Source organism: Mus musculus, chromosome X (assembly GCF_000001635.26).
Source record: "Mus musculus strain C57BL/6J chromosome X, GRCm38.p6 C57BL/6J".
NCBI lineage: Eukaryota > Metazoa > Chordata > Mammalia > Rodentia > Muridae > Mus > Mus musculus.
The window spans coordinates 42,208,702-42,234,764 of record NC_000086.7 but is presented as its reverse complement, the minus strand read 5'-3'; the positions used below and the strand labels follow the sequence as shown (position 1 = coordinate 42,234,764).

The window sequence follows — 26,063 nt, the reverse complement described above, 5'->3', positions numbered from 1 at the left end:
AACTTACCTCACTTTCCAAAAAGAAAAACACCAAAGTCTTCACAAGGTTGGCATTCGGGCCTTGCCTTCCCCTTCTTTTCATCAGCCCATCCTCTTCTGGGTCTCTGCGGCTGAAGAGCCTATGGGGAAAAGGACTTGAAAACCATATTTGCTAATCATAAAAATTAACTGCATAGTCCATACTTAAGCAACTAACAACAGAATAATGTAAAACTGGGTCGGTAAACAAGAAAATACCAAACAAAGAATTGATACCAAGCTTCTCATTTCAGTCTTGATAAGTCTAAGTCCTTTACCTTCTCAAGCATCTTACAATGAGTTATATATCTTTTGAATCCTTGCATTTTTTCAGAGTTTCTTCCTTTCATGGAAGTAATATAATAGCTGACCAAATATATTTATACATAAGTAACATACATATTTTTCTCTAAAATATAACATTTATCATTCAGTTTTCTTCTTTGAAAATTATCTTAACAAAATGGCCCTTTTCTAATGGATACTCTGGTTGCTTTTCCTTAAGAAACAACAAAGGAGAACTAATAATGGATAATAACTGATAGATAGTGCTTGCATCAAACCAAGTAAATATTCTAAGAGTCACTAAACCCCAAAATAAATGTTTTAATAAAATCTTAACAAATGTTAGTCTAATTTGTGTGATTAAACATGCTCTCTTTAAAAGACACTATATAATATTTGCTGAATCATTTTTGATCATATATCCAAAGAGCTGAATCTCAAATGTTAAATGTCATCATAAAAGTAAAAGGGACATAAATTTACTTTTTGTAGAGAAATTCTCCAGCTGCAACTGCTACTGGCCGGTGAGCTGAATAAACCAGATGATAGACATTTTCACAATCTTCTGCAGTTAGAACTTCTTCACTACTCCTGATAAGAAAGAACGAAGCAATAACAGATTTTAGCAATATCATGAGTCTATCAACATTTTATGTACTTAATTTTGTAACTTTATGCTAAAAATATAATTTATTTGGGTATAATCTTTTGGTAAAATTCTTGCCCCAACAAAAACGTTCAGTGTATCAAGATGAAAGATGACTGCTATGATGCACAGTTGATGACTAGACATTCTGGGCCTTTGCCTGTTATCCTAGCACTTCAAATCCTGTAAGGCATGAGGATGAGACTTTCAAGAACATCCTCAGCTCCAGATGAGGTTCAAGGTCAGCCTGGATTTATGAGCAGGGGAGAGAAAGGGGCAAAAGTAGGCAGCAAATGGGCAAAGCAAAACTCGAGTCTCACTCACTCCCCTTCCCTCCTTTCCACCCCCACCCCAACCCCATCTCTCTACCTCCCATCCTACATCCACACAAAGCATGTGTGTCCCATGCCACCAGAGGACAAACTATTAGCACTCAATTCTCTGTATGTAAATAAGGTCTCTCTTGTTTCTGCTGCTGCACTGCATAGTCAAGGCTAGCTGGCCTGTAAGCTTCTAAATGATTTTCTTGTCTCTGCCTCCCATCTCACCATAAACATGGTAGGTGATGCATGCCACCACATGCATCTTTGTATGTAAATTCTGGACACTGAAGTTAGGTTGTAAGGCTTATGCTTTTACCCATGGGCCAAACTCCTGGCTCGTGATGTACTAAAGCTTTGTTAGACTTTTTTCTTTAAAAAGAATGCAAATGAACATTACATCTTGGTAAGATTTTGTGGTATAAAGTCAATGAGATTATCCAAATAAAATAGTAATGATGGCTACTACTAAGTTAATTTAATATTTCTTATTAGTAATACTTAAAACTATCACGAAGGAAAAAATATGTATATGTAATATTTTCAATTTTGACAGATTTTGCCAAGATATTCTTTGAGTAATTTACTTATGTTCTAGTTTGCTCTCTATTGCAGTAAAAAAAAAAAAAAAATACTGACCAAAACCAACTTATGGAATGGGGGAAAGACATTTTTACTGGATCTTGCAAACTGAATCTATCATGGAGGGAAGCTAAGACAGTAACTAAAAATCCAAGAACCTGGAGCAGAAACAGAAGCAGAGAGCATGATGGAAGGCTTCGCTTTCTTTGGCTTGCTCAGCTACTTTTGATACACAGCCCAGGACCACCTTCCTAGGAATGTCAGTGTGCACAGTGCAGTAACCCCTGCTCTATCAATAAGCAATTTTCTAAATGGCCAAATAGGCCTGCTAACTGGCTAGTCTGACAGATGTAATTTCTCAATTGAGGTTTTTTTTTTCTTCCCAGGTGACTACGGTTTGTGTCAAGTAGGCAAAAACTTAATCAAAACAGACCAACTAATTCTCCTCCAACACTGCATATAGGCATAGCTCTACATAAAATTAAACAAATAAAGTATGTTACTACCCAAGTGATTTATTAAAAAAAAAAAAGGTGGGAGCAGCAGGGCCTGTGTAATGCTCTTTGGATGTTGGCTCAGTCTCTGTTAGCTCCAAGGGGTCAGAGCTAGTTAGCACCACTGGTCTTCCTGACAGGCTGCCATCCCCTTTAGTTTCTTACATCCATCTCCTAGCTATTTCACAGAGATCCCCAACCTCTGTCCAATGCTTGGTTGTGAATATCTACACCTGTCTCAGCTGCCTTGTCTGGCCTTAGTCGGAGATGGCGGACCTAATACTATAGAGACATGATGCCAAGGGCGGGGGGATATAGGAGGGGGGAGGCACTCTGTCAGAGGCAAAGGAGAGGATGGGGGAGGAGAACTATGCCAGGGGGCACAGGAATGGGTTTGGAATGTTAAATAAAATAATAATAATAATAAAGTGAGGAAATCTCATTTAAATATGATGTCTCTACAAAAGACTAAATATATTATCTAAGGTTAATTTCTATTTTCTTTGGGGTTAATTAAAGAGCTGATCTATAATTTTTGGCTCATTTCCTATGAAATTTCTGTACCTTAAATTCATGTCCTGATGCAAATATGTGAATTGAACTAAGTATATGACATACAAAGCAAGCAGTACACTCTGGAGCTATATTTTTAGCCCTCTTTCTACTTACAGAGAGAAATGTCACCTTGTCTCCCTCAACATCTCATGTACTAGAATTACAGGTCTGTACTATCACACCCAGATTACTCGGTTTCTACCCATCCCTCAATACAATATACTTCTCTCTCTCTCTCTCTCTCTCTCTCTCTCTCTCTCTCTCTCTCTCTCTCTCTCTCTCTCTCACACACACACACACACACACACACACACACACACACTACTAGCTATATTTTTTAACCAAGGATAAGCTATAAGCTATCCTTATCCTTCAGTAGACTCGTAACATATATGTATATATGTGTGTGTGTATACACACACACACAGAGAGAGAGAGAGAGAGAGAGAGAATCATAGTGTTTATTTTTTAAAAGATTTATTTTTATGTATGTGAATACACTGTAGCTGTCTTCAGACACACCAGAAGAGGGCATTAGATTCCATTACAGACAGTTGAGAGCCACCATGTGGTTGCTGAGAATTGAACTCAGGACCTCTGGATAGCAGACAGTGCTCTTAACCACTGTCCCTCTCTCCAGCCCTACTTTTATTTTGTTTATTCAAGCAACAACAGAATTTTAATGTTACAATAAAGTACAAGATGTAAAATTCTATTGGGATACTCCATTTTGTATTGGAATTCTGATGGTTTACCCTTTCTCTCCACACACACAACAGGTGGATTTCTGAGTTTGAGGCCAGCCTGGTCTACAGAGTTCCAAGACAGCCAGGGCTATACAGAGAAACCCTTTCTCCTAAATAAATAAATGAATGAATGAATGAATGAATGAAAGTAATAAAAAGAATAATTTTTAAGTATCTCAACCTAATATACAAGGACTTGCTAAGTTATGATAAATATTTCAGGAAGCAAAAAACCTATCCCTGGTGAAGACACAATGTTGGTGGGAAGGGAGAGCGAAAATAGCCACTCTAGAAACACTATGGCATTTCCCAGGAAATTAAACACTCTGCTCTAGCCCAGATAATACAGTCTATGGAATACCATGTGAATGGTTCAAGGTTCAATTCCCAACAACACCATCCCCAATACCTCCAAAATTTGCAAAGAATTACTGTACCACTTAGCAATTTCTTTTCTGGGTATACACAAAAGAACTGAAAGCAAGGTCACATGTACCAAAACAACTCTGCTAATAGATACAAATTTTTAATAGCCAAAGTTGGAAAAGAACCCATGGTGCCATGAACAGATGAATGAAAAAATGCAATATGCTATATGCATACAGTGAAATAGTATCCAACAAAACGGGAAGTAATTCCTGATACATGTTTATGTGTAGCAAATCAAAGGACAAATATTACAGTTGCATTTCTATGAATATCAAAAACAGGCAAATTCATTCAAATAGAAATGACAAGTTTTTATGAGAATCTGGCAGGTAAAAGAAGAAAAACTACATATCTAATGAGTACAAATCTAATATACAGGGCTGGAGAGATGGCTCAGAGGTTAAAAGCACTGAGTGCTGTTCCAGAGGTCCTGAGCTCAAATCCCAGCAACCACATGGTGGCTCACAACCATCTGTAATGGGATCCGATGCCCTCTTTTGGAGTGTCTGAAGACAGCTACAGTGTACTCACATATATAAAATAAATAAATCTTAGAAAAAAAATTTTTAAAAATCTAATATACAATGATTTTAAAAGGTTCAAGAGATGAACACAGGTGACACTTGCCTAACTATAAAAATGCCTATTGCTACTGATCCTTATGCTTAATAGTCAAAATGGCAACTTCTATATTCTATATTTTTATTGCAATTGTTTTTAAAACGTGGGAAACATTTATAGCACCACTATCACATATTAGTAGAGTATTATTAAATTCAGACTTATTTACCAGTAGTATAGAAGCATAATAGATATCAATAAATGTTCATACTTACAATGTAACAAAGATAATACATACTTTTCTCTGTTCACTGAAAAGTTTAACTTTATTTCTATAGCATCAAGACCAGCTAAAAAAAGAGAAGACTCCCAAGAGAATTGGAAGAAATGAATTCTCAACTATAATTTCACAGACTCAAGAGTTCCGTCTTCCTGTATTTTCTGAACTTTACATGAAGAAGTTAGAAATTTCTAGCTGGGGTTAGTTCTCAGCTAGAGCCTAAAGTAGAAAATACACCTGAACCCAGGAGTCTGCAACCCCTCATAGGAACATCATAAGAAATCTATGGACAGACGGACAGATGGGACAAATGGATGGATGAATAAAACTGCTAACTTAAAATGCTATGACGGAAGCTATTAAAATTTAGGCATAAATGCATGTGAACCAAGCATACTTAAAGTACTATCAAAATATCTGGACACTAGTAATAAAGAAATATATACTTACTGTAAAACAAGAGTGAGTAACTTTATTGCTTGTACTGCAACATCATATTCTTTGTCAAGGGTCATAGACACAATTCTATCCTAAGGAAAAAAAATTTGTAAAATTTGTATTTGTAAAAGAAAACAAGAAAGGTATTTCAAATTACAAATAATTTTAAATACTTGATGAAAACTAACCTTGAATCGACTGGTAAAGAGTTCCAGTTTGGAATTAAGTTCTTTGTTATAGTAAAGCCCTTGTAAAGCAGTAAGACATTTGAGTCTGACTTCACCTTGCTAGAAGAAATGAAGAGAAAATATATTCAAAATCATGTATTTCCAAGCTCAAATTTTAAGTATATATTTTCTACTTAAAAATATAAACAGAAACAGTAATATTTGACAATGAAAAATATATCACTTCAAACATTTATTACTATTTCTGTAAGTTGATAGTATTTCTCAAAACTTTATGAAAGGAAAACTATTGTGAAAAGTGATAGATAGATAGATAGATAGATAGATAGAAGCATATTTCATTACTTGTAAGGAACTGCTCCAAGGTTAATGACTTAGCTTAAAAATGATAGTTTAAGAAAAAGAAAAACCTGTATTAAAGTTCAGAGGCCCAAGTTTAAGATGTGATTTGACTAAGATACAGGTTTAGTATTATTATTAAGATAAAAATTAAAGAGAAACTGAACTGTGTGGGGCTGTAGGTAGAATACAAAGTAGTGTCCATGGCTTAATGGTCCAGGGGAATTTGTGCTACTGACCAAGTTTTGACAAAACAGATAAAAAAGAATAAAAACAAGATTTTCAAGGGATGTGGCCAAAAGTACACATCCATGTGGATATCTTTTTCTTTTTCTCTTTTAAACAGTACCTCTAAGTAGTCCTAGAAGTTCTAGGGCTGACTGTGTAGATCAGACTGGCTTCAAATTCAGAGAGAACCTCCTGCCTCTGCCTCCAGAGTGCTGAAATTTACCACATGTACCACCACACCTAGCTCAGATACTTAAGTTATATATGAGAACTGTATACTCATATCTGCATAGATGGAGGAATCAATGGGGCAAATCTTACCTTATCATGCATAGTCCAACCAACATATTTTAAATAGCTGTCATTAAGGAAGGCATCACTATACATCTTCATCCAAATGCCAATCTCTTCAATGCATATAGCTCTGATTTCAGCTATTGCATCCCTAAATGGAGGAAGGGCAAGTCACATAATCAGTGCTTCTGTACGACTGGGCATATGGCCTACTGAAGAGATGCCATGTATCTCTCACCTTCATACCCCATCAACATTAACTATTGTTGAGGACTAAAAGGAGCTGAAATGAAGCATGGCTCCAAATGTCAACATGCTTGCAATCTAACCGGCAAAGAAGAATAAAAATACTTAAATTAAGCAAAATTAATTCACTCCTTTGTTGGTTAAAAAAACAAACAAACAAACAAACAAACCTGTCTCAAACAAAATCCTGCTTTCACCTTTTATTCTAGACCAGTAATCTCAAACTCCCGAATGCTGCAAGCCTTTAATAAAAAATGTTGTGGTGATCCCGAACATAAAATTAAATTCTCACTGCTACTTCATACCTGAAGTTTTGCTACTATTGTAAATCATAATATGCAAGCATCTGTGTTTTCGATGGGATACCACAGAGATGGTCATTCAATCCCAAAGGGGCCCTGACTCACAAGTTGAAAACCACTTGCTCTAGACCTTATTCCAATTTTTGCTTATGACTGTGTTCAGAAGGTAGCAGGCAAAAAAGCAAGATCATAATCTTCCATGTATAACTACTTTACAGCCATAACACTTAGGCTAGCCTATGATTTAAAAAAAAAAAAAAAAACTCCTTGACTCAAGTGACCCTAATGCTTTCTACTCTTGAAAATGCAAATCTGTGTCACCTTATTTGGCTTTTACTAAGCCATTTTGAATACATCTTTTGTATAGTGGTGAGTCATAGAAAGCAGAGGAATAACACAGAGAAGAATGTTTTAAGAAACTGGAATAATCAATGAATACAAATATGATAAGGGAAGAAACTAAGAATAGTGGTAAAAGAAACAAAACAGCAAGAATATGAGAATCGCACAAAACAAGCATTTAATGGATTTACTAAGTACCAAGTAGAGGAAATGAGGTTGAATAAAACTGGTACTACTGTTTGCAAATGTTATAAATTGTGATAAGATTACCTTTTTCATCTGCTAATTCAAAATAACAAAAAGAAGCATCTTACTTTAATCTATCCAAACTTTCCCAGTGAAATTAAATAGAAGGGTCAGGAATTAGCAGCACAGTATATCCAAAAGCAATGAAGCATTCTATGCACTAAGTGAAGAAGAGTACTTTCCCTAGGCTGGACTATGACAACTCAGGCAGAGCATCACCCTTTCGTCAGATAGGAAACATCAACATCAGAGCAGTAGCTACATCTCCCAGACTTACTCAGTCTCCAAACTTTATCTTACTATAACCTCCATTACAGTATACTGTCTGTCTCAACCACTTTAAAGGAATCTGTCTTGCCTTACCTGTATCTATGTACAAACACTCCTTTAAATATTGCATTCATCATATTTTCTATCTCATCTTGATTTTCCTGAAGCTATAAAAAAAGAACACATCATTTTTTGAATTGCAAAAAATGCACAATCAAAACAACACTTAAATGTTATAAGTAAAAATAAACAGATTTTCAGCAGTATTTAGAGACTACACAGTTTTATTCTATTGGATAAAAGTAACCAATAGAGAAAGAGGTTGGCTATCAAGTAAATACCATCCTTTGTTTCTTTAAATACATGACTTAACGTCTAAAATTTAGCTGGTCAATTAATTTTTTTTTACTGCTTCTGAATTTCCACTGAACAATAAACACTTATGCATTTCCGCTTATAATGACTATTCGCATGCAAGAATTTAAAGAAGTATCTGTCTTTGCTTTCTTTTTCTTCTTTTTATTCCAAGATGGGGTTTTTCTGTGTAACCCCAGTCATCCGGAAACTCCCTGTATAGAGCAGGCTGGCCTTGAACTCAGAGATCTGCCTGCCTCTGCCTCGAGTGCTAGAACTGAAGGTGTGCGCCATCATCACCACCCAGTCTTTACTTGTTTTTAACTTTATTGAGTCAATGTACCTGACTAATTCAGAAATAACCAATGTAGACTTTAAGCTTCTACTTCCACCACAAAAACAAAACAAAACAAAACACCTCCCAGGGTCAAGTAAATAAACTGTTATCATATTAACGATTTGAATTAAATTTTATGTAACAATTTTCATATTAGTTTAATCATGCAAAATTTTTAAATCTCATTATGAGCTAGAAAAACATATCAATAATGAGAAAATTTTTGAATGCAACACTGAAAAACTTGATCTGTTATTGTTTAGGATTAAAGCTACAACTGAACTTCCTCATTTGAAGCTGAATTTCATAAGCAGAAAACCATGTGTCACCTACTGTAAAGAAATTAATAATTTAAAAAGACAAAAAGAGCCGGGCGTAGTGGCACACATCTTTAACCCCAGCACTTGGGAGGCAGAGGCAGGAGGATTTCTGAGTTCCAGGCCAGCCTGGTCTACAGAGTGAATTCCAAGACAGCCAGGGCTACACAGAGAAACCCTGTCTCAAAAAAACAAAACAAAACAAAAAGACAAAAAGAAAAAACAGCCTTTAGTCAAGCCACATGATGATGGCACACACCTTTAATCACAGCTCTCAGGCGGCAGAGGCAGGTAGATCTCTGAGTTCTGAGACAGCCTAGTCAACAGGGTGAGAGTTCCAGGGCAGCCTAGGCTATTAAACAGACAAACCCTGACTTTAAAAAAAGAAAAGAAAAAAAAGAAAAAAAAAAAAAAACAACAACAAGGCTTTAAGTCGTTTTTTAAAAGGAAGTTCATACATTAACTATGAAATCTCATTTCATGTCATCCATAAACTAAGGAAGAAAGTGAGGACAGAATGTCAATAACACAAATAATACTAAGGCTTAGATAACTTTCCAGACTAATCCAAATCATGTTATTAAGCATAATAAATAAACAATGATAGCCTACACAAAAACGCATGAGGTATTGTTGGCTTGGATAGTTAATAAAGCTTCAAGACTGGTGCATAAACAAAACTAAATTCTTGGAGCTGGAATCCTGTGGTTCAGTGGTGAGCCACATACTTGGTATTCATAAGCTCCTAGGGTCAATCTTTACCACAAACAAACAACTTATAAAAATTATTTGAGTCTAGAAAGTTATAATTCATGCTAAGCAGGTTGGCTGCATAATAATAGCCTAAACACTTAAGCCTAAAGCTTACCTCTTTACGCTTTTGTAACAGGAGTTCTAGCCTTTCGTTAGCTCGTTTTCCAATCATTTTATTCCGTTCTGCCTCGTACTGTCTTTGTGTGTTATCCATATTAATGCTAAGATTTAGTGCCACATTTACCAAAGCAGTCATCAACTTCATAGCTAGGTTTTAAGGGGAAAATGTTGAAATTAGTATAATAGATACTTATCAATAATGAGAAAAGTTATGAATGCAGCATAATACTTATAATACATACAAAGTGATATTTATGTATTAACAAGATCAAATTAAAAGCAATTAAGCGAAGAACAGCTAATCTGCTTTTGACAAAATTAAAGCATACAAGTGCTATGAATGATAACAGTGTATGATGTATAGAGTGAGTAAACTGTCTAGCTTAATACTTACCATGGATTGGGTTATCTCTCAATCCTCACAAATACCTGTCAAAATAAGACCTAAGGATATGGAAACTTGACATTAAGTAAACTGGGTCCTTGGCCTGGAGAGATAGCTCAACAGTTAAGAACACTGACTGTAAATGAGCTAAATACCTAATAAAAAAATGGAAACAAAAAAAAAACAAAAAACAAAACAAACAAAAAAAAAGAACACTGACTGTTCTTCCAGAGGACCCAAGTTCAATTCCCAGCACCCACATGACATCTTACAGCCATCTGTAACCCCCGTTCTAGGAAACCGAACGCCTCTTCTGCCTGCCCCAAGCAATAGGCACACACATAATGTACAGACATAAACACATATAGAGTAACATGTTTCCGACATTGATGTATAGAGACTGGGATTCACCTTCTCAGTAAATTACAGTTTATCCCCGCTTTACTATCCATTGGCCTCAAGCAGGAAGGCCAAATACTATTTTCAAAAGAACTTCTGAGACAGGGCCTCACACTGTTGACCATGCTGACCTCTAACGCATGGTAACCCTCCTGCATAAGCCTCTGAGTCCAGAGATTATGAACACAAACCACCATACCCAACTTGAACGGCCTCATCAAATTATTTTGGGTTAAAATGTTTCATAAGTATTCACTTTTAGTTTTCCTACACACACAATGAAAAGGTAATTAACAAAAGGCATCTTCAGGAAATGTTCTCTAGAATCTTCTGTTACTGAACTTGGGACAGTCAGATTACTTTTGGGTGGACTTTGGAATGTATTAATTATTAATGATTAATCCAAATATCTGATAATTCTGTCCTTTCATTACTATACTTCAAAACACCTGCCAGTGTGTGATATAACAAAGCAGATGTGCACCTTTATTTCTGGCTACTACGCTTGCGTAAACTATTTAACAGCCTGAGCAAAGAATCCAAAGTAAAAGTACCAATCAATTCCCAAAGGTAAACATGGAGCTGCAGAGAGCGATTATGAGCTTAGTGGTCACTATATTTAAGGGGAAAAAGAGCACCACTCAGGATGCAGAGGCAGATAGATGTTTGTGAGTTCAAGGCCAGCATAGTCTGCCAGTCAGAACTACACATTGAGGTGCTATCTCAAAAATACTTAAAAGAAAAAAAGTTCATATTATTACTACTTGTTTCTTCCTTTGATTGTAATCCTTCTTGCCTCTAACTGAAAGGAATGTCCAGAAAACATTTCAAAATACCAACCTGCCAGGGTGCTTGTATGTCGAAATGCTCTGACTTGGGAGTCAGACAATCCAGTAAGAAGTGAAATGACAGTATCCATCATGTACTCATCATATATGATACTGTATTGACACTGCCGTACTAACACACCAATGAACTCACAGAAGCTGGACTTGAACTTCTTCCACTGAGGACCAGCCATGGTAAGTGGGTAATCCCCACTATCCTAAAATAAAAATGTACATACAGCAATTCATTTCAAGCTCATGACTTACTTCATTTGCTTTTAATAAACTCTAGGCAAAACCATGAAAATACTACTGTATTATACCTTCTTTTTGACAATAAATTCTCAAAGAAAGCAAAAGAATATGCAAAGATAGATGTGTGCCTCTTTGAACAATGCCCTTCTATTTAAGATCAAAGTAGGCATTTTAATGAGCTTCACTTTAATCAATGAAATTAAATATCAATTACTGAGGTGAAAATATTAAGTTTTCCCTCATCAAAGTCGAAAAGCTTCTGAAAAGCACAAATATACCTACCAAATTTCTTTCGAACAAAAAGAAACGAAAATTATTTCTTCAGATTCAAAAAAACAAAATTGTATTCTCAGCCAGTTAAATAGAATGATACATAAAGCAAAAGACATTTAAAATTTTTATTAGTTTCAGGACACCAGGTGGATAATGGGCATAAATAATCAAATAATTTAACAAATGCAAAGCTGATAGACAGCTCAGTTGTACAATACTTGCCAGCATGAGTGAGGGCTTAAATCTGATCCCAAGCACCAAATAAAAAAACAAAATTAAATAAATGAAATGTAGCTACTACAGTCTTTTTTTTTTTACATTTTTTTAATTAGGTATTTTCCTCGTTTACATTTCCAATGCTATCCCAAAAGTCCCCCATACCCACACCCCCAATCCCCTGCTACTACAGTCTTAAAGGCCACCAATCGAGATTTTCTTTATACAAAAATGGGGGCATTTGTCATTCTGAATGTAAACTGATATCCTCAATGTATCATGAAAAGAAGTCTTAGGCTGAGGGCTCAGCTTAGTAGTAGAGCACATGCCAAGAATAAGGCCCTGGGTTCCACCCAAAGCAGGTATGCATACATGCATGAATGCATGTATATACACATCCATCATAAATATATTTAAATAAATGCTTAAAAAACAGAATAGTATATAAAAAATCTTAAAGAGTGTCTGGCAAAAGACACAAAATATAATTTAAAATCAATTTGATAACTGTAGTAAACTTTTTTAACATTTAACATATATTTTTTTTAATTCATGCTATATACAAGTTCTGTGCTTGAGACTAAGGACCTAGTATTCACCATAAAATGATTCCCTTCCATTTACTTCCTGAACCAAGGGGAGCTAAATGCAGGGTCTAGACCAAGTTAAATGCACATTTCTGACACTGAGCTACTGTTAGGTAAATTTGACTATACTACACTGAAATATAGTTGTGAACAAATTGGTTTGCTTTGGTTTTATCATTGTTTCAATATGATTAACCCAAAGCCTTGTTTTCTTTTAGTAAGGCTCTCACTCAAACATTTACTACTGAAAGGTTAAAAAAATACCACTGCTCATAAATACCTTCCTTCTAATAAGGGACTGATGAATAGCACTTAGTGGCATCAAATCCATTTAACAACTCATCTGTCTCTTAGAATGATAGCTGAAAGCTTTTTCATTAGACAGGGTAAGAGAAAATAAGCAAATAAAACAAGTGAGACAAGAGTTTCTACCTGAAAAGTCAAGTTGTTTTAGAAGTGTAAAACTCCTGGAGCTAAAGTACAACTATGATAAAACAAACCCAAATTTGTATCCTGAAGAAAATTTCACATTAGTAAAGCTACCAATAAAATATTCCAATGATATCGTTGTGGTAATCAACTTTAACATATACTCTTTTTATTGTTCTTACAGGTGAATTATAAATGTTTTATGTAATAATCTATACAATTCTTTATCTAAACTACCTAGTTCCTCAAATTGAACAAATCTTTTCCAGTACCTCAGAATGTTATATTCTCAATTATGTTCTCAGATTTTTATATTTATAATGATAGTTATTAACTTCTTACAATGTGCATAAAAATTTTAAATGCTATGCAATTTTCATAAATTACTTACTTTTTGACACCAGATATTGACTATTGCCTATTGACTCTCTAGTGTCTTAAAATGTCACTTTCACAGCAACCTTCTAACAAAACTTATTATACCAATTTACAGATTAATGTAATGACACTGATGCTAAGACAACTTACCTGAGGTTACATAGCTATCACTTAATACCATAAACAACATCTACAATATTAGTAAGTAAAAAATATGAGCACTAAGCCATGATTGACATGAATAAAACTATTAAAACATTTAGAATGTTACCTCGTCAAATTCTTCTGTCATTTTTCGAATTATCTCAGAGTTCTGCATATGTCTGAACATCTCTGCTGTGACGACTCCTGAAATTTCCAAGTATCAAAGGTTAATATAATGAAAAGAACTAACAGAAAATGTAAAATATCATATCTAATAAGTCTACATTCACAATAAAAGCATATTTCTTAACCTCACACTGCTAATAGCCAAGGTTCTTCTAAGCATGATCAATTACTACACATCTTACTTTACTCATACTATGATATGCTATGATGCAACGGTCTCTCTCTATTCATGGGGAATAAGATACTACAATTTTGGGGTACTGATTTAAAATCATTGTCATATCTGGATATAATCTATGCATAGCATCCTCGTTTTTGGATTATTTATACTACCTAATATAGTGCTAAAGGTATGGTTGTTATAGTGTATCACTGTTTGGACAATAAGAACAAGAAAAACTTCTACAAGTGAAGCACTTTTAAAAATGTTTTAAATATCCAGATACGACATCTGGTATCTATAAAAGAATAACTAGATATGTTTTACCTCTTAACAATAAATAATCAAGGGTAACATTCGAAATGTTGAGGATGAATGTGAAGACCGGGAAACGTAGCAAGCACTGTTCTCTTTACCATGCTCCTTTAGTGGACAATACTATGCACAAAACAACTACACACTGACATCCTCTAATCAGACTATAGATGTCAGGAGCAAGTTATAGGTCCAATAAGCTAGTGGATATTAAAAAGCCATTATTTCCTTCTAATCCTTTATACCACTATGGACGGACCTAGAAAATTCGTCCCAATTGGCGAGTTTTCACAGTGCTGCAAGGTGCACTACCAATGGAAGAAAATACTCATCAATCCTACCATGCAGAAGATGTAAGCAATAACTGGCACCATTATCAGACAAAGAACTGATGACTACGTGAGGCATAGACCTTCCTTAGCAGAGAAGCTACTACTATCATTTTTGCTAAATGGACATAGTATTAAAGTAATTCTGAATGATTTCTCATCATACCCACAGATTAATTATTTAGAGATGGTGATCAAAACACAGAACTACCAGTGAAGGTACAGAGAATAAGAGACTATAGAATTCTAAGCCCCAAACTGAACCTATATTCTGATCTCCCTCCTCCTCCCAAGATGTGGTTGACAATGTGGAAGATGGGGCAGAAAGAACATAAGAAACAGAGATGGTAAGTACAAGAAAGAAAACATGGTTTCTGAACATAGCAGAGCAGCTGCACATATGTGCTCACAGTGACTGAGACAGTATGTACAAAACCTGGGAAATGGAAAACTGCTTTTCTCTAAGAGTGCAGCCCTTAGCAAGCTGACCATGTTCCAGGAGAAAGCCACAGATCCAAGAACATTTTGACAGCACAACTTAACTTTAGTGCATTTCAATAGAAGAGGGTCAGAAGGACTAATAAGTTGGGTGGGCAGGAAAGAGAAGATGGATGTGGGAAGAATTGGAAGATGTAATTATGACCAAAACAAATTTTATGGAATTCTCAAGGATCTGATAAAATAGGTTAAAAAGAATGATATAAATTTGACACCTAAAATTTGAAGAGGAGAAGGAAAGGGAATAAACCATAGTAGAACATAGGGTGGGGGGAATACATAGGGGACTTACTGGATAGCATTTGAAATGTAAATGAAGAAAATATCTAATTAAAAAAAGTAGAACCTAGTAAATTCTCTGACGAATAGTAATGCCAATCCCCACTTCATAAATCCTCCCCTCCTCACAAACAAACAACATGATAGCCAGCAACCCCAAAATAAGCAACAAAAGGGGGGGCGCGGAAGTAGAGATTCCAATAACTCCGGACCCTGAATCCTTAGGAATAAAGCCACCATAAGATCACTAGGCCACAGCCAACAGTCAGAGGATGTGTAAGACGGGAAGTGAAAGTGCTAAAAACTGGTAAACAAAATAGTGACAGGTGACCAGTAAAGAGAAAACAAGCAAAAACCTGGAGTTACAAGAGCAAGACAGAGCGTCCTGGAGTCGCTCTCAGCCCAGCCAATGATCCCTAACCGAGTGAACAACTGCAGAGGTGATCACATTGCAGCAAAATGAAACAGATGTAGACACTACGGCTACAACAGCGGATAAACTAAACGACTACACACAGAGAACACATTTCTAACACATTTCCAAATGAATCCTACCAAAATAGTTTTATCTGTTAAGGAATAAATTCTGAAAATATAGAAATCGAGTACTTATAAAACAAATATATCAATACCCAAATAGACATGACAAAGTTTTCAATACATCAAAGTTTTAAAAATCTGGTTCCCAGCAAATAGACAAATGTTCATTGAGCACGACTTTATTCACCATAAAACAAAGCAACACCAGACAAAGGATGGATCTAATAAAGAAGAACACTTTGAACTTAACAACAAAGTTTTCAAAGCAGGTAAAATACTAAAAAATGGCAGCTATTTTCACTTTAGCTAAATCAAGGAAACTAAGCAGCTCTCTCCACTCTGTTAAGACATGATTTTACATTTCTGAAGACTTTTCCTGTGTAAACCTGTAGTCCATCTTAACCAGGAATCAGAGATAAGAAGAATATTTGAGCAGAGTGTGATGCCAATCTAAACAGACTTCATCTCAAAAAACTTTTTTTATTCTTAAAATTAATCAAATCAATGACAATGTGAAGATCATAGGCTTAGAGAGTTAACTTTATTTTAACCATAACAACTAAGATTTATTATGTAGACACATGGAATGCTTTTATCAACCACAAATAAAAATGTCAGTATTACTTGTTTCTCAAGTAAAATTACTATTTTTAAAAAGATCTTGTAGAATTTAAAGTAACTAATTTCTTACATTTTTCCCACATTTAAATGACTCATTTTTTAAAAGACAACTTTTAATTATATTTTAAGCCTGTCTTTCCCTTCAGCTTTCCAATCCTCATAGTTGTGGTGATATTCTCATTAAAAATCTAATACCCCTAAAAGTTCCAAGTACCTAGGTACCTGTAATAATGTGAGTGTCAGAGACAAAGGAGAAAGCAGAAGCCGCCCAGGCTCTGCACTCACTCACTGATCCAAAGGAGACTGTATGTATGAAATTCCAATTTACATAATTCTGCTGACTTGCTAACTCTGTTCTTTCCTCACTATTTCAAAATATTTTCAAAGTAACAACACCATACAATTTGAAACCTACGATAAAGAGCAATTTCACTACAGACTGCTATTCATAGTTTGAGTTTTAACCCCTACACTCTATTATTCAATGTCATAACATCTGAAACTATCGCTTCATTATTTACCTTCCCCCCTTTTCATTCTATTTCTTTATCCTAAACCAGATACAAAAATTAGAAAATCTAATAAAATACCATACACATTATAAATTGCTAAGTTTTTAGATAAATTTCACAGTGAATAAATATACCTTTGTTAATGGTCTTTCTCTCTCTTGCTCTGTTCTTTGCTTTTCTCCTTATACATTTTGCACAGATATAATATAAATAATTCACTACCTTAACATTATTTTTTATGAGAAGGGATAACATTTCTTGAAGCAGTGGCTATTTGAGAGCTTACGATTGTAAAATAAATATATTTTACCTTTGCAGCCTGAGCACTGAATAAAGAAATTGATAAGGTCAAGAAGCGCTATGTCCCGGTCATGCTTGTAGGACTCGATCCAGTCATCTACCACCGACTAGAATGGAAGGAAAACCAGTCCTTTTAATCATTGTCTATGAAGCAATTCTAATGAAAGTAGTACAATTTGATAGTCTGTAGTACCATATTAATACAGGTATTAATATTTTTAAACTGAATGTTTGATCTTAATTTTAAAGAACTAAATCTAAAAACACAAAACAATCTTCTATTTATTCATTATTTTAAAAGAAATCTGCAACAATGAGATAATGGTCCTTGGTGCCCAGTTTGAAGTTCTGAGTTCAATTTTAAAATCACATATCTGACAAGGTATTTGTATACAAAATATGTAATAAAAAATTCACTACTAAGTAATATTTTTAAAGACAGGATAAAGCCTAGAGAAATGGCTCAAAGGTTAAACAGCTCTTGCAGAGGATGTGGGTTTGGTTCCTAGCACCCACAGGGTCTATAACTCCAGGCAATCCAATGTCCTTTTCTAACCTTAGCTGGCACTAGGTATGCATGTGGTGCACTTATATAAGACAACACACACAGAGGTGGATGGAAGGGTGGAGACAGAAGACAACTAAACATACAGAGTTCTGTAAAGGCAATAAAAATGGACAATAAACACATGAAAAAATGTTTAATACAGAACAAAAATTTTAAAAGAAAATGGAAAAATGCCACTTCTTACCTACTAAAATGATTGTACTTTTTAAAATTACAGTAATGAGCATTGGCAAAACTATGAAAAGATGAAACGCTAAGCCACCGCTACTACGAATATGAAATGGTAGTCACTTTGGAAAAATATTTTGGCAACTCCTCAAAAAGTTAAATATAGAGTTATCATATGACACTGCAATTTGACACTCAGGTATATATTACTCAAGAAAAATTAAAACATATGTCTAAGCAAACACTCACACAGCACTTTAAAATAGAAGTTGTGACAAACTAAATGTATATGAATATATTACAAAATAGTGACTGTTCAGATCAACCAAAAGGAATAGTCACAATACATGCCACAACATGAATAGACCTTTATAGTTATGCTAAATAACAGAAATTACACATAAGGAACCTTAGGCTCTCGATTCCATTTATATAAACTGTCCAGAGCAAGTGAAGATATATAAAGTAGATTAGCAGTAGCCTAGATCTGGGAAAGGATAAAGTTATTACTATGACTTTCTTTCTGGGAGATTGAAAATGCTCTAACACTAAATTATAATGAAAGCTTTACATTTCTGTATACATCTAAAAACCACTGAAATTAAACCTTAAATATTTTTCTTCTATAATTTGGATCAGGAGGAATGTTTACTTCCCATACAAAGGTTCATGTGTTAAATGTTAAAGGCTTAGTCCTCATCTTGGACTTTAACATTTGGGGACAGTTAGAAGAAATTATGCAACAGCAGTATCTTCCTCTGTCTTCTGTACGCTATGAGATAAGCAGGCTCATCACCTGTTCCCCTCACCACTGCATAAGAAGAGGACAAGGAAGCACAGATCAAAAATTTTAAAATTACTTCAAATTAATTTTTCCCTCCTTTTATGTTAATCATTTCAGGTATTTATTGCACTAATGGGCCTATATTTAAGTCATTTTCATATAACAGCTTATATATGTTAACCAACACAATTGACACATTTTTCCAGAATGATTAATGAAAGAAAGAATATATTATACAGCTATGATCATTAGAAGCATGGTTGCCAAGTGTTTAAAATCTATTCTGGAATATAAGGCGTGTGGGGAGGGGGAGGGGGGCTGTGCCTCATTTCCTTACAACAGAGTTGCAAGATTATGTCCAAAATTAGGTCAGGGGAATCCACATGGCTGAACTGTTTTCTTGGATTGCTAGGAGATAGGATTCTACTTAAGACTCCAAACTCAGACAATATACTGTAAAAAGCCCAAGTCACATGAAAAAGGGTATTTATAGATAAAGTTCTGGCTGTCTTCAGACTCTGAATTCCCAGAGACCATGTCCCATGCATGAGTAAAGATTTAGGACAGCTGTGTTAATAGAGTTCAATAAGTACTAACAAAACTAACGGAGCAACATCTTTCCTACATAGTCTGCCTGAATTCTAACAGCATTTCTACCAGTGAGCAGTACATTATTAGGAAGAATGAGGGTTTACTAAACAATATAAATAAAAAAAGATCTAATGAAATTTTAAAAGATAACCACAAAGTAATAAAAAGTAACTCTTAAAAATGAAGTACAACTTACAATAGGAACATAAGTTTTTCACAATTAAAAAAAATGTAAAAAAAAATTGCAGGCTGTTACACTAAAAGTGGTTCAAAAACTACCTCCTCGCTATGTACCCCAGGCTGAGTTGGAATTCATTATGCAGCCCAACTTGGCTTAGAACAAAAGATTTCATAGACATTTTTCCTCGGGGGCTAAGATTATAAGTGTGTACCATCACAAATAGCTAAATTTTCTAATCAAATAACATACTAAGAAGGATTCAGAATTGTGTATGGAGGCCTAAGCCCCTAAATACCAGCACTCAGGTGGCTAAAGAAAGAAAGTCACTAATTTAATGCCAGCTAGGCTGCATGCTCTGTCTCAAATTAATGAAAGAGGATAAATCAGAATCACATACGCACACATGACAATAACATGATATTGTAATGTGCTAATGAAATGTTAAAAGTAAGGTAAGAATAAAAGCTTGATTGAAAAGGAGAAGTCAGTACCTAAGAGTACTTTTCAAACTAGGGACATTCAGAGACGGAGGAGATGGAATAAAGGTTAAGAATACATACTCTTCTTATAGAAATGTGTGAGTTTAGTCCCTAACATCTACCTCGGGCAGATTACAGCTACCTGTTCCTCCAGTTCCAAAGGGCAATCAAGTGCACATACCGACACACAGAAACACATGCACACATAGCATTTAAAATAAGGTTTGTAAAGAGTCATCTTTTGATTCAGTCACTCCTATTTGCTTTGGAATAAAGAAATTATTCCAAGCATCTAGAGAAACATAGAGGCCTGAGAACAGAGCACATACTGTGGCTAAAAATTAGAAACTATGTCATAGGGAAATCTGGGCTGGAACTTTCGGTAAGGAGTTTCTAAAAAGCAGATTTCCTTGATCAAATTTGGCCTTAGGAAAGGAAAACAAGAACAAATACATATAGTGACCCAGAGGTGAATAAGAGCCTCAGGGCAATCCCTGGGGAGATAACTAGAAATGTATTGGAGCAGTCAGAAACAGAGGTCTGGTCAGGTTTTTATTTTTACTTATCTTTCTCTTCTTGGTGCTAGAGGTCAAACCCCAGGTCCCTGTGCAAGTTAGGCTAGTCTAAAAACATTTGAGAACCTAAAATAGTCAACAAAGGCCCAGAAGAGTTAAAGGAAAATAAAAGCAGCATCTACTCTGCTGGGACTGTAAGCTGAAAATTCTGGCAATTTCTATCATTTCAACACTGCTGCAGTTGGGACCTGAGCACCAACCACTGTGATAGTATTAGGAAAATTCCACAGGGCATTAGAAGACAATTAGAGTATATAAAGCCCTCACAAATGGGATTCATGTTTTTATAAAATAGAATCCAGAGAGCTGTCTTGTACCTTTCACCAAACAAAGACATGTGCAAGGAGGTTGGCTCTATCTAGGAACTACAAAGAAGGCCCTACTGACACTGAAATCTCCCAGCACCCTGATCCCAGACTCTTTAGTCTCCTTAAGAGAGAAATCAGTTTCAGTTGTTTATATACTATCCAGTATTATTCTGTAACAATAAACATGAACTAAAATGCTACGGAAAACCTCGAGTTGCAGCTCAGTGGGTGGTAGAGGACTTGCTTTTGCATGCGTCAAGTTCAGGGACTGATTTCCAGCACTGACCAAACTGACCAAAAAGGAACCAGTAAGTCTCTCAGACTCTGACACACATACACACATACACTCTCACACACACACCCCCAACCCCGCCCAGCTCTCTCTCTCTGCACGCACACACATTAGTGTCTTTGGCTGATTAAAATAAAGTTTTATAGAGAAAAAGAAGAACAAAACACGAAAATACTAAAATGGAATGCAATACAGGTGAGAATAACATGTCCCACTTGATAAAACTAATGCAAAAGGAAATCTTAACAGAGCTGAGTGCTATTAAACTATAGAGAAACTAAATAAAACAGTATATATGCCAAGATGACAGACAGCTCATCCCTATAGAACAAAAAGTCAAATGTGTACTCATATTGTACTTTAAAATATTAAACAGCAAAACTTTCAAGCATTAAATTTAACCATATTAAAGTTTAAATGTAACTATATTAAAGTTAAAGTGTAGAAGATGAATTAGAATGATGAATTGATATATTCCTGGCTTTATGAAATTGCTAAAGGCACAAATGGCTACATATTTTTATTTTGCATACGAAACTACTGGTCACATTTGAAATTTTACATCTTATTTACAAAGTCAAATACTTACAGTATTATATAAGCAAATTATGCATTTAAATTGATTGATAAAATAAAGCCTAGACAACTACTCCTTTGATCACTACCCTTGTATATGAAGTTAATTCCCTATAACATTTAATTCATACTATATTCCAGTAGAATGTGATGGTATATTTCTATCGATAGTTCTTTGTCACAGTAGTGGAAATGTAACCAAGACATTAACCATACTCTTTTTTAATTTTTTTTTTTTAGTTTTATTTTATGTGTATATGCCTGAGGGTATATATGTGAATGATGTACATGTAATGACAACAAGTCAGAAAAGAACTTCAAACCTCCTGACACTGTAGCTACAGGCATTTATGAATCAACCTGTGAATGCTGGGAACTGAACCCAGGTCTTCCGTGTGGGGCGTTGAATAAGACCGGCTCTCATAGACTCATAGATCTGAATGCTTGGTTCATAGGGAATGGGACTATTAGGAGGTTTATCCTTGTTGTACGAAGTGTGGAGTGGACTTTGTAGTGTCTCTCTTTCTGCTGCCTTTGGATCCAGATGTAGAGCTCTCAGATAACATGTCTGCCAGAGTGTTGCCATGCTCTCTGACATAAGGACAATAGACTAAACCTCTGAAACTGTAAGCAAGCCCCAATTAAATGCTTTCCATTATAAGAGTTGCTGTGGTCATGGTGTCTCTTCCCAGCAATAGAACACTGACTAAGACATTTTGCAAGAATAACAAGTGCCCTTAACCACTGAACATCTCTCCAGCCTCTAAGACTTCATTTATTAATGGCAACTATATAAACGCCAAGGAACATGAATTTTCATAGCCAAGCACAGTAACAAGCTTCAATCAATTAACTTAACATTTATTTACAGAAAACAATAGAAACTGACTCAAGACACAGCACTGGGCATGGTTGAGTGGTAGAGGACTTGTACAAGAGTTCAAGCACCAAGAAGACACACACACAAAGACATAAAGGCCTAGAGATGTACAGTGGTTAGAACACTTGCCTAGAATAGAAATGGCTCTGCTTGGAGTCCCAGAAAGCACCAATAAATAAATACATTCACGGCTTTGGATTTTTAAAAATACAATAGGAAAAGCAAGGAAGAAGCAGTGAAATGCTTCAATGAGTAAAGTGCTTGTCATGCACACCTAGCATCCTGAGTCCAAGCTCTGCAACCCACAGTATAGAGAGAGCCAAACGCCTACTGAAGGCCCCTGACCGCCACATGTGGATCATGGTATGCACACAATGACAGTCACACAAACATGCCATACTTAGGCACAATAGTGATAAATAAAATTAAGATTAAAAGCAGGCCAGCAAGATCCTCTGTGGGTAAGAGGCACCTGCCAAAGCAAATCTGGCCATAATAGATTTGCTCTCCCAAGCCCTCACAAAGGCGGAAGGAGGAAAATGACTCTACCAAGCTATTCCCTAACCTCTGTGCACATGCCATGGAGAACATGCATGCATGTACATGTACACACAGATGACAAAGACAGAAACACACACACACACACACACACACACACACACACACACACACGGGAGCTGGGGAAAAATATATAACAAGAAATAACTTTTACAGAAAGGAAAACTCAGAGTAGCACTTTATATGTTAGCAGAATTTAAAAGGCAGAAATAAATTTCAAAGACCATCATAAATATTACCTGCATAGCACTCTTGCCCATTTTAACAACTTCGAACAACATCATGTTTTCAACTCCATTCTGTTGATGATGACCGTTCATTCGGTTTGAGCCAGAAGGAGGTTTTCCTCCTCCATTTCCACTTTTACCCTTTTCTGCTGGACCCTTTTTGCCTTTTTTACAAGTCTGTAAAAAAACAAAACAAACAACAAAAAAAACAGAAGTTGATTAACTTATATTACTCCCACTATACTTGAAAATTCAAAATGAAAATGCAAAGGAACCAACTAATAATTTAACATTATTAAATTTGATATATAGAAGGTCATTCATATATAAGTTACATGATTATAGCCTCTTTGTTTTGTTTTCCATAAAGCTCACATTATGTTACAGTAGATCATAACCTGTGATAACAAACTATAGGCCCAAATTCTACTCCTATTAGTTGACTGATTTTGGGCAAGTTGCTTATCTACACATTAGTCCACCCACTTCTATCCCATCTGAACACAGTAGCAGATGTTTAGAATTCTAGCATGCAAGAGTCTGAAGCAGAAGTATCAGGAATTCAAGACCAGCTCTATAACAAATTTAAGGTCAATCTGGGCTGCATGAAGCCTTGTAGGAGAGGAGAAAATAGAGGAGAGAGAATGAGAAAGAGAAGAAAGAAGAAAGGGGAAGGAAAGGGGGAAGGGGGAAAAGGGGTTTGTGGAGAGTATAAATAGTTAAAATACATTTTTGTCCTGGGCCAACTCTTAAACACCCAGAGAATTCAGTTAGTAACTATGGGAAAATGAAGTTCACTTATAAGGAACCTGTCAGCACTGGGAATAGGAGGTTCTTGAATCAGTGAAAAGGTTCCCAGAGAAATGGCTCATAAGGTCAAACCCTTGCTGCCAAGCCTAATGACCTGAGTTCAATCCCCAAGATTAAAGTGACAATAATGAACAACTCCCCAAGTTGTCCTCTGACAGGAAGCACAGTCACATCCCCACTTATGCACGCCATTTGCACATATGTATACACACACACACACACACACAAAATAAATAAATATGTACACAAAAAATGTTATGGTTCACTTCTATAACCTTTACACCTTCTTAAAGAAAAGCCATTCCTAGTACATTTTTTATTGATTTACATTTCAAATGTTATCCCCCTTCGCAGTTCCCCCCCCACAAGCCCCCTATCCCCTTCTTTCCCCCCTGCCTCTATGAGGGTGTTCCCCACCCACTTACCTACCCCTGCCTCAGCAGCATAGTGTTCCCCTAGCCTGGATCATCAAGCCTCCACAGGACCAAGGGACTCACTCCCTTCCCAGTGACCAACCTCATAGGAAGAACAGTATCAACCAACCAGACCCCTCAAAGCTGCCAAGGAATAAACCACCAACCAAAGAGTACATTTTCTTTTAATTGAAATTTTCATACATGTAGATTTTGTTCAAATTCAATCCAATTCCCAATCCTTTAATGTTTCCTCTATTCTTCTGTTTTCCCTCACAATGACATCTGTTCTCTCCCTCCCTCCTTACCTCCCTCCATCCATCCTTCCCCCACTCCTCTCTGAAGCAAAGGAGTCTACTTAGTGCTATGAATATCTGCATGGCATCTGCATGGCGATTGGAAAACATACTGGAGCATGGGTAGCCTCTCAGGAGCCAAATCCAAGAAAACTGATTCTCCCTTTCCCAGCAGTCATTAATTGCCAAAAGCTCCTCAGATAAGGGCTATGACATCATAGCTCACCACCCCGCCCCACCCCCTTCTCCATCCATGCTGGGATTTGGTATAATCTGATATTGTGTAGGTCTTTTGTATACTACCAAGGGATAAATGTAATCAACCATTTACCCTAACTCATCTTTTAGGTACGTATGAATGTTTCACCTGCATGTAATGTTGGTGTACCATGTATGTGCCTAGTGCTGAGGGAGAGCAGAAGAGGGTATTAGAATGTCAGCATTTAAACTTCCAGACAGCTATAAATCAGCATGTGGGTACTAGGAACCAAACATTGGTCCTTTGAAACAGCAGTAAGCAAGTGCTTTTAAGTGCTAAGCAATTTCTCCAACCCCTCTAACTGATTTAAATGCTAGTGCCAAAATAAAATCTTTAAATGAAACATTTCAGAGCCCTGCATATGAGGATTTCATGGCTCCTTTTAGAGGTATACATTTTTGAGGTATACATTTTTGTGATCTAGAGATAGCAAAGGTCAGCAAAGTGTCTATAAAGTTAACACTAAATATCTGGCTTTATGGGCCACTGTTCTAGTTTTAATTTCTATTGCTGTGGTAAAATACTTAGTGAAGGAAGGCTTTATTTGGCTTACATTTCCAGGATACAGTCTATCATTTCAGGGACAGCATGGTAGAAATTCAAGCGGTCACACCCCACAGTCAAGAGCAAAGAAAATTAGCATAGCCTTGCTTGCTCTCAGCTGGCTTTCTCTTCTTTTACAAAGTTCAGAAACTCTTACGTAGGGAACAGTATCACCCAAAATGAGCCCCTGGATTTCCCTATATCACTTCACAACCAAACAAAAAACAAAAAA

At 35.9% G+C, this 26,063-nt stretch overlaps 1 protein-coding gene across 13 annotated transcripts in view; it reads right to left on the bottom strand.

Annotated features, from left to right (window-relative positions):
- Stag2 (stromal antigen 2) overlaps positions 1 to 26,063 on the bottom strand; it is a 127,890-nt gene that overhangs the window by 42,422 nt on the left and 59,405 nt on the right. For all 13 annotated transcript variants that reach the window (XM_011250984.3, NM_001077712.2, XM_030251277.1 and 10 more), the window contains 11 exons: positions 23,523 to 23,687; positions 17,334 to 17,430; positions 13,711 to 13,787; positions 11,315 to 11,519; positions 9,686 to 9,837; positions 7,903 to 7,976; positions 6,431 to 6,554; positions 5,543 to 5,641; positions 5,367 to 5,446; positions 787 to 894; positions 8 to 119 (listed from right to left, as the gene is read on the bottom strand). In XM_011250984.3, coding sequence (XP_011249286.1) covers positions 8 to 119; positions 787 to 894; positions 5,367 to 5,446; positions 5,543 to 5,641; positions 6,431 to 6,554; positions 7,903 to 7,976; positions 9,686 to 9,837; positions 11,315 to 11,519; positions 13,711 to 13,787; positions 17,334 to 17,430; positions 23,523 to 23,687 — 1,293 coding nt within the window. The remainder of the gene's footprint in view (positions 1 to 7; positions 120 to 786; positions 895 to 5,366; positions 5,447 to 5,542; positions 5,642 to 6,430; positions 6,555 to 7,902; positions 7,977 to 9,685; positions 9,838 to 11,314; positions 11,520 to 13,710; positions 13,788 to 17,333; positions 17,431 to 23,522; positions 23,688 to 26,063) is intronic.